Source organism: Phoca vitulina, unplaced genomic scaffold, assembly GCF_004348235.1.
Source record: "Phoca vitulina isolate PV1807 unplaced genomic scaffold, GSC_HSeal_1.0 scaffold19, whole genome shotgun sequence".
Taxonomy (NCBI): Eukaryota; Metazoa; Chordata; class Mammalia; order Carnivora; family Phocidae; genus Phoca; species Phoca vitulina.
This window is the reverse complement of record NW_022589722.1, coordinates 29,323,562-29,336,574: the sequence shown is the minus strand read 5'-3', so window position 1 is coordinate 29,336,574 and position 13,013 is coordinate 29,323,562. Positions and strand designations below refer to the sequence as shown.

Below are 13,013 nucleotides of genomic sequence, written 5' to 3'. Positions count from 1 at the left end.
TCCTTCACTAACTTTCAGAAACTATAGGAGGAAGGACTGCTTCCCAACTCATTCTCTGAGGCCAATATTACCCTAATACTAAAGCCAGACAAAGGGACCACAAGAAAAGAAAACCAAAGATCAATATCCTTCATGAATATTGTTGCAAAAATTCCCAGCAAAATATTAGTGAACCAAATTCAGCAACATACAAAAAAGATTAAATGCTATGACCATGTGGGATTTATCCCAGGATTGCAGGTTTGGTTTGACTTCCAAAAAATCAATTAATATAGTACACAATATTAATAGAATTAAGGACAAAACCACATAATCATCTTGATAGATGCAGAAAAACTATTTGAAAAATCCAACGCTGTTTCATGATAGCAACTTTCAACAAACCAGGAATAGCAGGGAAACTCCTTAAACTGATAAAGGGCATCTATAATGAACCCATAGCTAACAGCTAACCATAGTTGATGGTAAGAGACTGAATACTTTCCCCCAAGATCATGAAAAACAGAACAATGTCAGCTTTTGCTACTTCCATGCAACATTGTACTGAAGTTCTAAACAGTGCAATCCTGAAAGAAAAGAAATAAAAGGCATCCAGATTGGAAAGGAAGAAGTAAAACTGTCTTCATTCACAGACAACATGATACACACACACAAACTTCTACAAATAATAAAGTTCATCAAGGTTGCAGGATATAAGATCAATATACGAAAATCAGTTATATTTCTATAAACTAGCAATGAACAATCTAAAAATGAACTTCAGAAAGCAATTCCATTCACAATAGCATCAAAAAGACTAAAATACCTAGCAATGAATTTAACAAAAATGCCTGACTTGTACACTGAAAATTACAAAACACTGTTAAAAGAAGTAAAATGTAAATACATGAAAAGACATTCCATATTCATGGATTGGAAGACTCGCTATTATTAAGATGGCAGTTCTCTCCAAATTGATCTATAGATTTAATGCTGCAAACCCCATTAAAATGCCAACTGGCTTTTTTTGCAGAAATTTAAAAAACTGATCTTAAAATTCATATGGAAATGCAAAGGTTGCTGAGTAGCTAAAACCAATCTTGGAAAAGAAGAATGAAGTTAGAGCACTTAAGCTTCCAGTTTTGAATCTTAGTACAGAGCTATGGTATCAGGACAGTGTGGCACTGGCATGAGGATAGACATATTGATTGATGGAACAGAACTGAGGGTCCAGAAATAAGCCCGCACATTTTTGGTCAGTTCATCTTTTACAAGATCAGTGGGGGGAAAGGATCATCTTTTCAACCAATGGTGCTGAGACAATTGGATATCCATTTGTAAAAAGATGAACTACCTTACCCCATACACAAAAATTCACTAAAAATGGGCCATAAACCTAAATATAAGAGTTAAAATGGCAAAATTCTTAGAAGAAGGCATATGCATAAATCTCTGTGACCTGGGTTAGGCAAGGATTTCTTAGCTATGATGCTAAAAGCATGATCCATAAAGGGGAAAAAAAAACCATACACTGGACTTCTCAAAATTAAAAATTTGTGCTTCAAAAGATAAGCCACGCTCTGGGAAAAAATATATGCAAATGATATATAGGGTAAAGGACTTGCACATAGAATATATAAGAACTCTTAGAACTCAGTAAGAGGAAAACCCACTGTAAAAAATGGGCAAAATATTTGAATAGACATTTCATCCAAGAAGACATACGAATGGCCAACGAGCACATGAAAATGTGGTCAACAAATCAGAAGCACACTGAGACACCACTTCCCAACCATGGGATGACGATAATCAACCCACGTAGTCAGTAGTAAGTGTTGACAAGGATGTGGAGATGGAATGCTCCAACACTCTCATGCTGGTGGAGATGTAAAGTGCTACAGCTTCCATTGAAACAACAATATGGTCATTTCTTTAAAATTAAACAAATGTATCACATGACCCAGCAATTCCTCTCGTAGGTAGCTGCCCAAGAGAAGTAAAACCAAATGTCCACACAAAGACTTGTGTGCAAATGTTCACATCAATGTTATTCATAATCTCCAAACTGGAAATGATCCAAATGTTTATCCACTTGTGATAAGATAAACAAAATGTGGCATCTCCATACAGTGGGATAATAACAAGGATAAAAAAGATCAAAATACTGATCCATGGTACATCCTGGATGAACCTAAAAAATGTTATGCTAAGTGATGGAAGCCAGATGCAAAGTTCATACTGATGCATATAGTGTATGCTTCTGTTTACCTGAAATACCTCGGACAAAGTGAATACAGAGAGATAGCAAATAGACAAGTTACCTTAGGTTGAGGAAATGGACACAAGGTTTCTTTTGAGATGATGGAAAGTTCTGGAAGCAGATAGTGGTGAAGGTTGCACAATGCTGTAAATTTATTAAAAATCATAATTTTCCTACTTGGACATTAAAAATTTGATGATCACTCCCAAACCAAAAAGCAAGCAGGCATATATTCTCTAAATTATTTAATTTTCCCTAAGACACCCTTATATCCTTTTCTGATTTTGGACCCCAAAGTAATGGCTGGCATTTACATACTGCTTTATGACTTAGCCCCTTTGTCACATTAATAGTCACAGTGTCTCTCTGTGAGAGAGGTAGGGATTCTTTATTTCCCCTGTTTTTCCAGTAAACAGTATCTTTTCATTTTGATATTTAATATGCTTATTGGTAATTTTTTATTCCGGGGGAAGAATTTGCCTCACAGTGTTTTGCTTATAATACGTTTTCTTTATGCAGCATGGCTGAAATTTTTCTTGCTAAGTAATTGTCCATTTATGTAATTGATGAGGTTGGTGGGAGTGAAAATAAGCATAATTAATATTTTTAGTAAATTGGCAAGTTGTAATTGAATTGCCGGGAAGTTGTGTGCCCTCTGCTACTGAGCCACATAGCCCTCAGGTGGGGTTGGGGCTGGAGGAGGCAGCACTTAGCCTGTCCCGAGGCAGCAGTCGGCCTGTGCCAGCAAGATGGGCCTCTTTCCTCACTTGGGGCCATATCCTGCCCACATCCTCATAGACAGCATTGTGGGAATGGCCCCTGGAGAGTTCCAGCATCCCCCCTGCACCCACCCAACACACTGCTCTTGGCTCACAGTGTTATCTAGTGACCACCACCTGAGGGATTCTTGCTTCATCATAATTCTGTTTGGCCAGAGCTCACTCTTTATTCAGTGATGCTTAGTATATATAACGCTTTTCCTTCCTTTTTCCTTTTTTAAAAAAATTCCCTTATATACACTCTCATGCTCAGAAACCTGATGGACGGATAACAGGGGAAGAATTGCGACGTCTCCTAAATTGCATGGTTGTAAAAATCAGTGATTCAGAATTCAAAGAATTGATGCAAACGCTTGACCCTGGGGACACTGGATGGGTCAATGTCTACACGTTTATCGAACTGCTTGAAGAGAACCCTAAGGTGAGTTTTATGACGACTCCATATTTGATTTTCTGTTGATGGCAGGAAACTTAAGTATTCTTAGTGAAATCAGAGGCGGTAGGTGAAATAGTCTTAAATAAAGGACTTCACGTTTTTCAGCTGGGTTGATTTTCATTTTTTAAAAAAGATTTATTTATTTGAGAGAGAGAGAGAACGCACATGCGTGCATGCACAGGGGGAGGGGCAGGAGAGGGAGAGAGAATCTCAAGCAGCGCGGAGCCTGATGCAGAGCTCAATCTCACGAACCTAAGATCAAGAGCCAAAATTAAGAGTCAAAATCAAGAGTCAGATGCTTAACCAACTGAGCCACCACGTGCCTCTAATTTTCATTTTAATAAGAGTTAAGTTTTTGAGTTGTTCGATTTTAACTTTCAGTGTCAAAATCTTTTTTTTTTTTTAAAGATTTTATTTATTTATTTGAGACAGAGAGAATGAGAGAGAGAGAGAGAGAGCACATGAGGGGGGGAGGGTCAGAGGGAGAAGCAGGCTCCTTGCCGAGCAGGGAACCCGATGCGGGACTCGATCCAGGGACTCCAGGATCATGACCTGAGCCGAAGGCAGTTGCTTAACCAACTGAGCCACCCAGGCGCCCTCAGTGTCGAAATCTTACTGAAAGGTGATATTTGACATTTCTGGAAACCCCTCCTGGGATGAGAGCACCTATGTGTGCAGGATGTATCTTCTTTTAACAACATGCGGGCGGCGCCCCTCCTGCAACCATGTCTTGCACAGGCATGTTTGTGAATTACTCCTCTGGTTCTCATTAATATTTTTAGAGTTTTTATGTTAATTCCCCATTTAAAAAAAAAAATGCTTATTGCCTCTGGTGATCCGTACTTGCTTTTTGAAAAGTTGACAGAGTTTTATTATTAGAAATGCTTTTATAACTTTAATAGTGATTAGCACTTAACAATTTTAAGAACTTTAAAAAATTAGATTAGTGTCAGTAATGCATGTGATAGGCATGAACAGATTCTTTTTGAAATATTTGTTATAGACTTCCTTTAGCAGGTACAAATTAGTTTTTCACTAATATTATGATTTCTTGAATGCCCACCTTGTGCAAGGTGGTGACCACATCCTAAACCAATGTCATTTGGTCCTTCTTGAACCCTAGTTCAAAAGTAAGTCCCAGAATTCTTAATCTCAGAAAACAAACAGGGTTGCTGGAGTGGTGGGGGGTGGGAGGGATGGGGTGGCTAGGTGATAGACATTGGGGAGGGTATGTGCTATGGTGAGCGCTGTGAATTGTGTAAGACTGATGAATCACAGACCTGTACATTCTGAAATAATACATTATATGTTTAAAAAAAGAAGAAGATAGTAGGAAGGGAAAAATGAAGGGGGGGAAATCGGAGGGGGAGATGAACCATGAGAGACTATGGACTCTGAGAAACAAACTGAGGGTTCTAGAGGGGAGGGGGGTGGGGGGATGGTGATGGGTATTAAGGAGGGCAGGTATTGAATGGAGCACTGGGTGTTATATGCAAACAATGAATCATGGAACACTACATCAAAAACTAATGGTGTAATGTATGGTGAGTAACATAACATAATAAAATAAAATTTAAAAAAATTTTAAAAATAATGTCTAAAAAAAAAAAAAGTAAGTCCCAGGGCCCTCACACACAGAAAAGAATAATTGTACCTTTTCCTGAACTTTGTTGTATTAGCTCCTGAGAATTGTGGTCTCTGGCTGTCACAGCAACTCTGCACACAGCTTTTTTCCCTAAAAACAAAATATGGACACGAAAACAATCTGCTCTCCACGTGACAAGTGGCTCGATCTTTGCTCAATATAAACCACATCCTGTCGGCCACCATGCTTAAAAGCCTTGGGTGGCTGTCGGGGCTCTAGGAGAAAGCAGGACTTCCTAACCTGGCTGGCAAGGTGCCCATGTAGTCCAGCCCTGCTGACCGGCTCCCGGAATCCTCGTGGGCCACACTGGCTCGGGTCCTCAGGTGCCCCCAGGTCCCTCCTGCAGCCTGGGCGCACTGTGGCTCCTGCCAGGATTCCCTTCACGCTCCTCGGCAGGTCTCGGTGCACCCGGTCTCTTCCCAGGGACCCTCCGTGACGCCTTTGCTGAAGCCTGTCTGGCAGCCCCCGGCCTCACACACCTGCCAGTCAGTGTCACAACTTGGTCATTATGTGGTCATGCCTCCACGAAGACAGGCCGTTCCGTTTTCACTGCCCGTTGTACCCACGGGGGCTAGCGCACTGCTCGGCTCACTCACAAAACGGTGCAGTGAGTGAGTGAATGAACATACAGGAATGGAGGAGAAAAATTAGAAAACATGGTTATGCAAATAGAAGAAAATGAAAATCACCACTAGTTCTAACACGGAGGGATTGTTACCCACTGTTAGACTTTGTGGTCCATTCATCTGAGCCTGTGTACCTGCACGCACCTTGTTTTCAGCTTTATTGCAGTATAATTGATACACGAAAGCGGTACATATTTAATGTATGCAATTTGAAGATTGGATACATACTTTCATGTATGATATCTATTTTATTTTAAAACGAGATCCTATAATTAATGACTTTTCAGTTGGTGCTGTCCCTTACTAGCATGTCCTTAACACTGTCAGTAAAAATTCTGCTGTATGATTTTAAAAGATACAGAGTAACTATTCTCTGTTTAATCTACATGTTCTTTTTTTTCCCTTTTATAAATCTTGCTACGATGTATTGTAGCGCCTGCTTTTTTGCACCATTCTGTGATGATTCCTTTCATACAAATTTCTAAAAATGAAATGATTAGGTGAAAGAATATACATTTTATTCTTGAAATTATTTTAATTATTTTAAAAGAGGAATATATGTGTAAAATACAAAATGCAAAAGATGCAAAAGGGAACATATGAAAAGTAAGTTTTTCTTCCAGCTCTATTCCCTTGCCAACCCCCCAGAGGCGGTCAGTATTGCCCCAGAGTGTGTAGGTTATCAAATTGTCTAATGTTACCCCTTGTCGACACTGGCAATTGACTTCCGTTTTAAATTTTTACCATTCTGAAAGGCAAAAACGCCGCCTCATTATTCTTTTATTTTGCATTTCTTTAAGCCAGGTGATAGATTTTTTTTCATGTTTATTGTACTTTTTTTTAAAAATAAGTGCTAGTTAAATATTATGATCCCCATTTCCAGATGGGGATTAGGGAGCAAACTCAATTGCTCACGCTCTCAGAGTTAATTGGCTAATCAGGGGCAAAGCTGAAAGTCCGTGTCTGTCTGCCTCCAAATCTCCTACTGCCTCGAGGAGTGATTCGTACCTACAGACTTTCTCTTTCCCAATTAGATACGAAAACTCTTCTCCTGTGCAGACCCCATGGTACCTCTCCTCCTGGCTTGGGATTCAGCAAGTGACTTTCCTGTGCGGTCCCAGCATGCGAGCACCCAGGTTACAAAGGTACCACTTAGGGGCGCCTGGGTGGCTCAGTCGGTTAAGCGTCTGCCTTCGGCTCAGGTCATGATCCCAGGGTCCTGGGATCGAGCCCCGCATTAGGCTCCCTGCTCCGCGGGAAGCCTGCTTCTCCCTCTCCCACTCCCCCTGCTTGTGTTCCCTCTCTCGCTGTGTCTCTCTCTGTCAAATAAATAAATAAAATCTTAAAAAAAAAAAAAAGGTACCGCTTGGTAAATATGTTTGTTTTTTGTGTTAGGTGGAAGAAATTGTTCAGGACTCGATTACTAGGAATCTCCAAGCCTTCTACAAAATGCTACAGTCATATGACCTCGGAGACACGGGGCTCATTGGTCGAAATAATTTCAAGAAAATCATGCGCATATTCTGCCCATTTTTAACGATCGAACATTTACTGAAGTAAGTGTTTTGGTAACGAAATTAATTCGGGTCATGTTTTTTGTCAAGTCTTTTTTATAATCCTAAAACAACTTCTATGTGTGTTTGCAATATTGATAGGGAATATTGATAATTGCTATTTATTGGGTCCTTACTAACATAGGACATGGGTCGAGAGTTTGGCACGTGCTCTGTGATTTAGTTCTCACAACAGCACTCCTTTCCATGGATAAGGACACCGAGGTCTGAAGAAGTTAAGTACCTATCCACAGGCACATAGCTAGGAGGCCGTGGATTGAATCTACCTCCCAGGTCTCTGTGACTCTTCTGCTCTTAATCCCGATACCAGTTTACCTCCCAGGGTGCCTGGCTGCCATCAGCCATCCTGTGGAGAGAGGCTGGAATTATAGTTGTGTTTTACTTTAGTTTAAAACTTGCCTCTTGGGGGCTGAGCGAAGCTGGAAGGGGACAGGAATCTTAAAAGAAGAGCACAGTGCCTTGAAGGCCCTTGTGAGTCTCCTGCCGTGTGTCTTGTTCACCCCGCTCACGGCTGCCCTTGGGGCACAGAGCTCACTTGCTTCCCTGTCCACAGTGACCTTGAGAACCTACAGCTTGAATCCTGCTTCCCCTGCCAGCACCCGAACGTCCTGCTGTGTGCTCCAGCTTGTCGTCCAGACTATTTGGTCCATGCTTCCCACTGTGGACAGCCATCTGGGAGATTAGATGGAAATCCATTGAATCGCAGGGAAGAAAGTTACTCTAATTCTCTCTCAGTCCTTCTGCCTGGAATGTTAAAAATCTTATATTTGTTGCTTTTGATGACATTACATTGATTTCAGGTGACACAGTTGATCTACCAGTAGTTGTTGGCCACTCGAGTCTCCTTTCTGTGAATGTTCATGTTTCGTTACCCATTTTTCTTGTGGTTGGTTTTTGCAGGAGAAGAAGGGTTTACAGGAGGAGGGTGAGGCCAAGGCTTTCCTGAGCAGAGAGGCGCACAGAGCTTGGTGTTTGCATTCATCCATTTACCGAACGTTTGCAGAAAGGCCAGCTTGCTGGAGTGTGGGAGACACGGAAAGGGGGAGAGACAGGTGGCAGCAAGTTAAGAGAGAGGGTTCTAGAGGGAGCTCAGGGGGCCTCTGCAGGGCAAGAAGTGAGTATGCAGGGGCTTCGGCTGCCTTGGCCTCTGCTATGTGCAGTCAGGAGGAGGGTACCCATGGGGACAGTTCATTTACTCCTTCACTTAGTCTTTCACTCTGTGGGTGGTATTAGGGAGTGCCTACTGCATACCTGCTCTCCTACATAACCGGTTAACGGAAATCCCTTTATTTCCAGGGTGCTCTAGTGTGGGGGAAAGAGATGCAGACAACCCAGCATGGCCTGTGAGCGCAGCTCTGGGTGAACTCGGAGGAGCACTCACTTACAGCTGGGCAGGACGGAATGTGGGAAGCTTCTCGGATGTGATGCTTGAGTCCGAAGGGGAAAGGGAAGGGCATTTCAGGATGTAGGATATGAGGCAAAGCCCAGAGAGTAGGGGCAGATCTGGGGACGGGCAAGCCCTGTAGGACCGTTGGGGCAGGCAGTTATGTATGGAGGAACAGCAGGGGGATGATGCCAAGGGATGGGCGGGGTCAGGCTAGAATGGGAACTGGGGCCATTCGGCAGGGCACTGGTTCCCAGCAGCATCTGAGAATCATCTGGAGAGCTTTGAAAATCCCAACGCCCATGCCCTGTCCGCAGGCCGGGCCAGGCACTGTCATCCTGACGTCCCCACCGGCTCTGATGTGCAGCCGAAGTGGAGAAGCACAGCTCAGGGGGTGAGGAGCCTGTGACGTGGCCTTGGATGGGGCAGGGGACAATGTCACATCTGTGCTCTCTAAGGGTTGCTCTGGCCCCAGTGTGGAGAAAGCACTGTGACGGAGAGAGGAGGGGGACAGGTGGGCGGCACAGCAGTGGCAGTGGCACAGCAGGGGGGCGGCTGTTCTGGGATCAGGGGGACAGAGGGACAGGACTCAGGGACCCTGGACGTGGAGGTGGATGGGAGAGAGGGCAGCCAGAGGCTGTGTCATTGGCCAGTTAGGAAGCACAGAGGAGCCTACGACCATACCACCCGGAACGTGCCCAATCTCGTCTGATCTCGGAAGCTGAGCAGGGTCTGGCCTGGTTAGTACTTGGCTGGGAGGGAGCACAGAGGAGGAAGCAAGGCGAGTGACAACTCCAGGAGGAGACTCCCAGGGGACGTGGGCACAGACGCGATTCTCTTTACGTTGACGGCCTGAGCCTTCATTCAGCAAGCGTCTATCTGGGAGCAGATAGTAGACCGTCTGAGGTGAGAGGGCGGGGGTAGGACCTGGCAGAACACCACCAGCTCATCAGTGACCTGGCCGGAGGGGCGGAGAAGGTCAGGGTGATGGCCCAGACCCCGCGGTGTGGGAGCTCTGGGGGTAGGAGAAGTCAGCGGGTCAGGCGGCACACAGGAAGCAAGGGGGATGAGCACTCACACTCATCGTGGCTGTGCCTTAGCAAGCAAGGCCTCAGGAGAGGGGCGGGCTGGAGCAGCCCCCACAGGGCGGGAGGGTCAAGGTGAACCCAGCAGGTGCCAAGGAGCATGCAGGGAGTGTGGAAAACGCAGTGTCGAGGAATGGATCCACTCCTGAAACTCCCGTACCTGGGCTAGAACAGTGCCCGGTGCGTGCTCAGGGCTTCTTCAGTGTTTATTGAGGGAATGAATGAATGAGGGAGGGAGTGAATGAATGAATGAATCAAATCTAGTGGATTGGTCATGCAGGTAATTGGGTATTTGAGTTGGAAGCCTCTCTAATCCATTCTCCATGACGCAGCCAGGTTTATCTGTCTCAACTACAGATCTGATCATGTTAAAACCCTGCTTAAAACACCCCGGTGTCCTACTGCTGCTAGGAAAGCATCCAGATGCTTTCAAGAGTGGCTTCCCAGGCCCCTCATGATCCTCACACCCTCCAGAGCTCTGGCTTTGCAGCCAGACTGCCTGGGTGTACAAATCCCAGCTCAGCCCTGAACTGGCTGTGGACTTGGGCAAGTTACTTACCCACTCGGAGCCTCAATTTCCTCACGCAAACGTTACTTAAGAGAGTGCGGTAAGGGTCAAAGGAGATCCTAGACGTAGAGCCCTCCACCCGGCGCTGAGCTCAAGAAACATTGACTCGGCTGCTGCTGTTCTTCTCTCAGCACAGACTGAACCGCTTTCCATTTCCTGACGACCCCAAGCCCTCTCTCTCATCTCTGGACTTGTAGACGGCCTATTCGCTCGGTTCCAAATGCGCACTTTCCCGGCCGCTTGGCTCCTTGGGGTGGGGGTTGTTTAGCCTGTTCACAGTGGTAGCTGTAATACTCAGCACGGTGCTTAGTACCTGGCAGCATAAGGACTTCCTGAAGCAGTTAGATCAATGGCCAGAACTTCCTGAAGTGCCCCTCACTGGGTGCATTTTATAGACAAGGAAACTAAAGCAGAGAAAGAGTGAGGTGCCCCAGGTTGGCGGTTCTCAATCCTTGAATGGGCTTAAAAATTATTGGGGACCTCAAAAAGTTTTCGTTATATGGAGTGTATCTATCAGTATGACTGGATTAGAAATTAAAACTGCACATTTGAAAAAGGTTATTGCAGAAAATGAATGTGTACTTCCTTGTTGGGTTTCCCTGTAGGCTTAGGGAAAACATTGCAGTTTCAAAATAATGACTTATTGGATAAGGAGGTTACAGAAATTATAGCAGGTGTAACCAAAGGTAGCTGGTAACAAGCTAGTGAAGGTCTGTAAAGAAACTAAGCAAATCTCTGAAAACTCACTCCAGCTCCTCATTTATACTCGAAACATTTCCACAGCTTTAGAAAATGTTAGCGAACACAGCCTTCCCGAGCACACGTTCCGTCAGTGGTCACACGTCGGGTGGCCTCTGAAAAGCCCACTGTGTGTGAGAGGTGCAGGGTGGAAAAGGCAAATGACTTCCTAGTATCTATATGAAAATGCTTCGGGCCTCCCTGGTGTTCTGGAAGGGGCCACAGACCGCACCTTGTGAACGCTGCCTTCGCTCATTGAGGGGCTGTGAAGTCTGGAGCTGATGTTCCAACCCAGGGAGGCCGATTCCAGGGCCTGTGCCCATAGCCACTGTGCTCTGTTTCCTTGTGTATTCTTAAACGTGTGGAATTTTGTTTTGGTCCCCAGGCTTTACCAAGTTTGCTACAATGGGTGTGTGCAACTTTTATGATTAGAAGAATCCTAACAAATAAAATGTTGGGGGAAAAGGTAGTTCCTGTCATATTAGTGGTTGCCTCCATTTTTCTAAAATATTTGCATATGCCAAAATTCCAGTATAGGTACTTCCACAACTCCATCCCAGAACTTGCCATTTAAAAAAAGTTCTTTTTACATTTGTTATATCTTTATTGCAGTATTCTTTACAAACTATAAACTACACATATTTATTTATTTGTTAAAGATCTTATTTATTTATTTGAGAGAGAGCGAGACAGAGCACACACACACACACACGTGTGCACCCGAGCTGGAGGAAGGGGCAAAGGGAGAGAGAGAGAGAGAGAATCCCAAGCAGACTCCCCGCTGAGTGCAGAGCCCAATGCAGGGCTCAATCCCAGGACCCTGAGATCATGACCTGAGCCGAAATCAGGAGTCAGACGCTTAACCAACTGAGCCACCCAGGTGCCCCTAAACTGTATACTTATTTAAATGATACAGTTTGAGCATCTCCATCATGTGTATACATCCATGAAACCATCACAAGTTATCAATCAAGATAGCAAACATTTTCATCCCCCTGCCCCAAGCTTCCTTGTGCCCTCCTGCTATTCATCTCTTCCACAGCCCCAGCAACCACAGATCTGCATTCTGTCACTGCAGATAAGTTTGCATTTTCTAGGGTTTTATATAAATGAAAGCATGCAAGATGTTCTCTTTTTTGTCAGGCTCTGTTCTCCAGACCTCATGATTTTGATATTCATTCATGTTGTTCCCTCTTTGCACAGCTGGTTTCTTTTCATTGCTGGGTACTATTCCATTCCTTACCACAGCTTGTGGAGCTACTCATTTGGTGGACATTTGGGTTGTTTCCAGTGTTTGGCTCTTACAAATAAAGCTGTAGATTTTGGACAAGTCTTTGTGTAGACGTATGTCTCTATTTGTCTTGGGTAGATGCCCAGGGGTAGAAGGGCTGGTTCCTCTGGGTGAGTGTATATTCAAAGAGTATAGTCGGGGTGTCTTCCAGAGGGGTTGCACCTCACCAGCAGCGGGAGAGGGCTGTAGGTACTCCCATCCTTGTCAGCACTTGGTAAGGTCAGTCCTTTTAACTTCAGCCAACCTAATGGATGTGTTCTAATTTTTAAAATTCAGACTCTGCAGCAAGTTTCAGGATATTGCTTCAGGAAAAATCCTTTACAAGAAACTTTTGGCATGCATGGGAATTAGTGGCCCTCCCACCATCTCTCCAGTTCTTGTTCCAAAGGGTCAGCTGTTAAGTGAACGTTTTCAAAAAGAGGAACAGCTGCTGGATGTTTCGGAGAGGTAAAGCAAAACAAAATGCAAACGCACACTGAAACCACATGCCTGTTGTGGGATAGGTGGTTAGTCGGTATTTGTTGACTAAGTGAGTGTTTTAATAGCTTATTTAAATGCGGGAAAATGGCAAACTATGAATACAGTGATGAGGGTCAGGGGAGTTGAGAGCAAGGAGAGATCTTTGGGATGATTGGGTTGACCTACTAG

General features: G+C 44.3%; 1 protein-coding gene across 1 annotated transcript in view; it reads left to right on the top strand.

Annotated features, from left to right (window-relative positions):
• EFCAB6 (EF-hand calcium binding domain 6) overlaps window positions 1–13,013 on the top strand; it is a 225,008-nt gene that overhangs the window by 101,623 nt on the left and 110,372 nt on the right. The window contains exons 14-16 of the mRNA XM_032416504.1: window positions 3,272–3,439; window positions 7,121–7,281; window positions 12,642–12,812. Coding sequence (XP_032272395.1) covers window positions 3,272–3,439; window positions 7,121–7,281; window positions 12,642–12,812 — 500 coding nt within the window. The remainder of the gene's footprint in view (window positions 1–3,271; window positions 3,440–7,120; window positions 7,282–12,641; window positions 12,813–13,013) is intronic.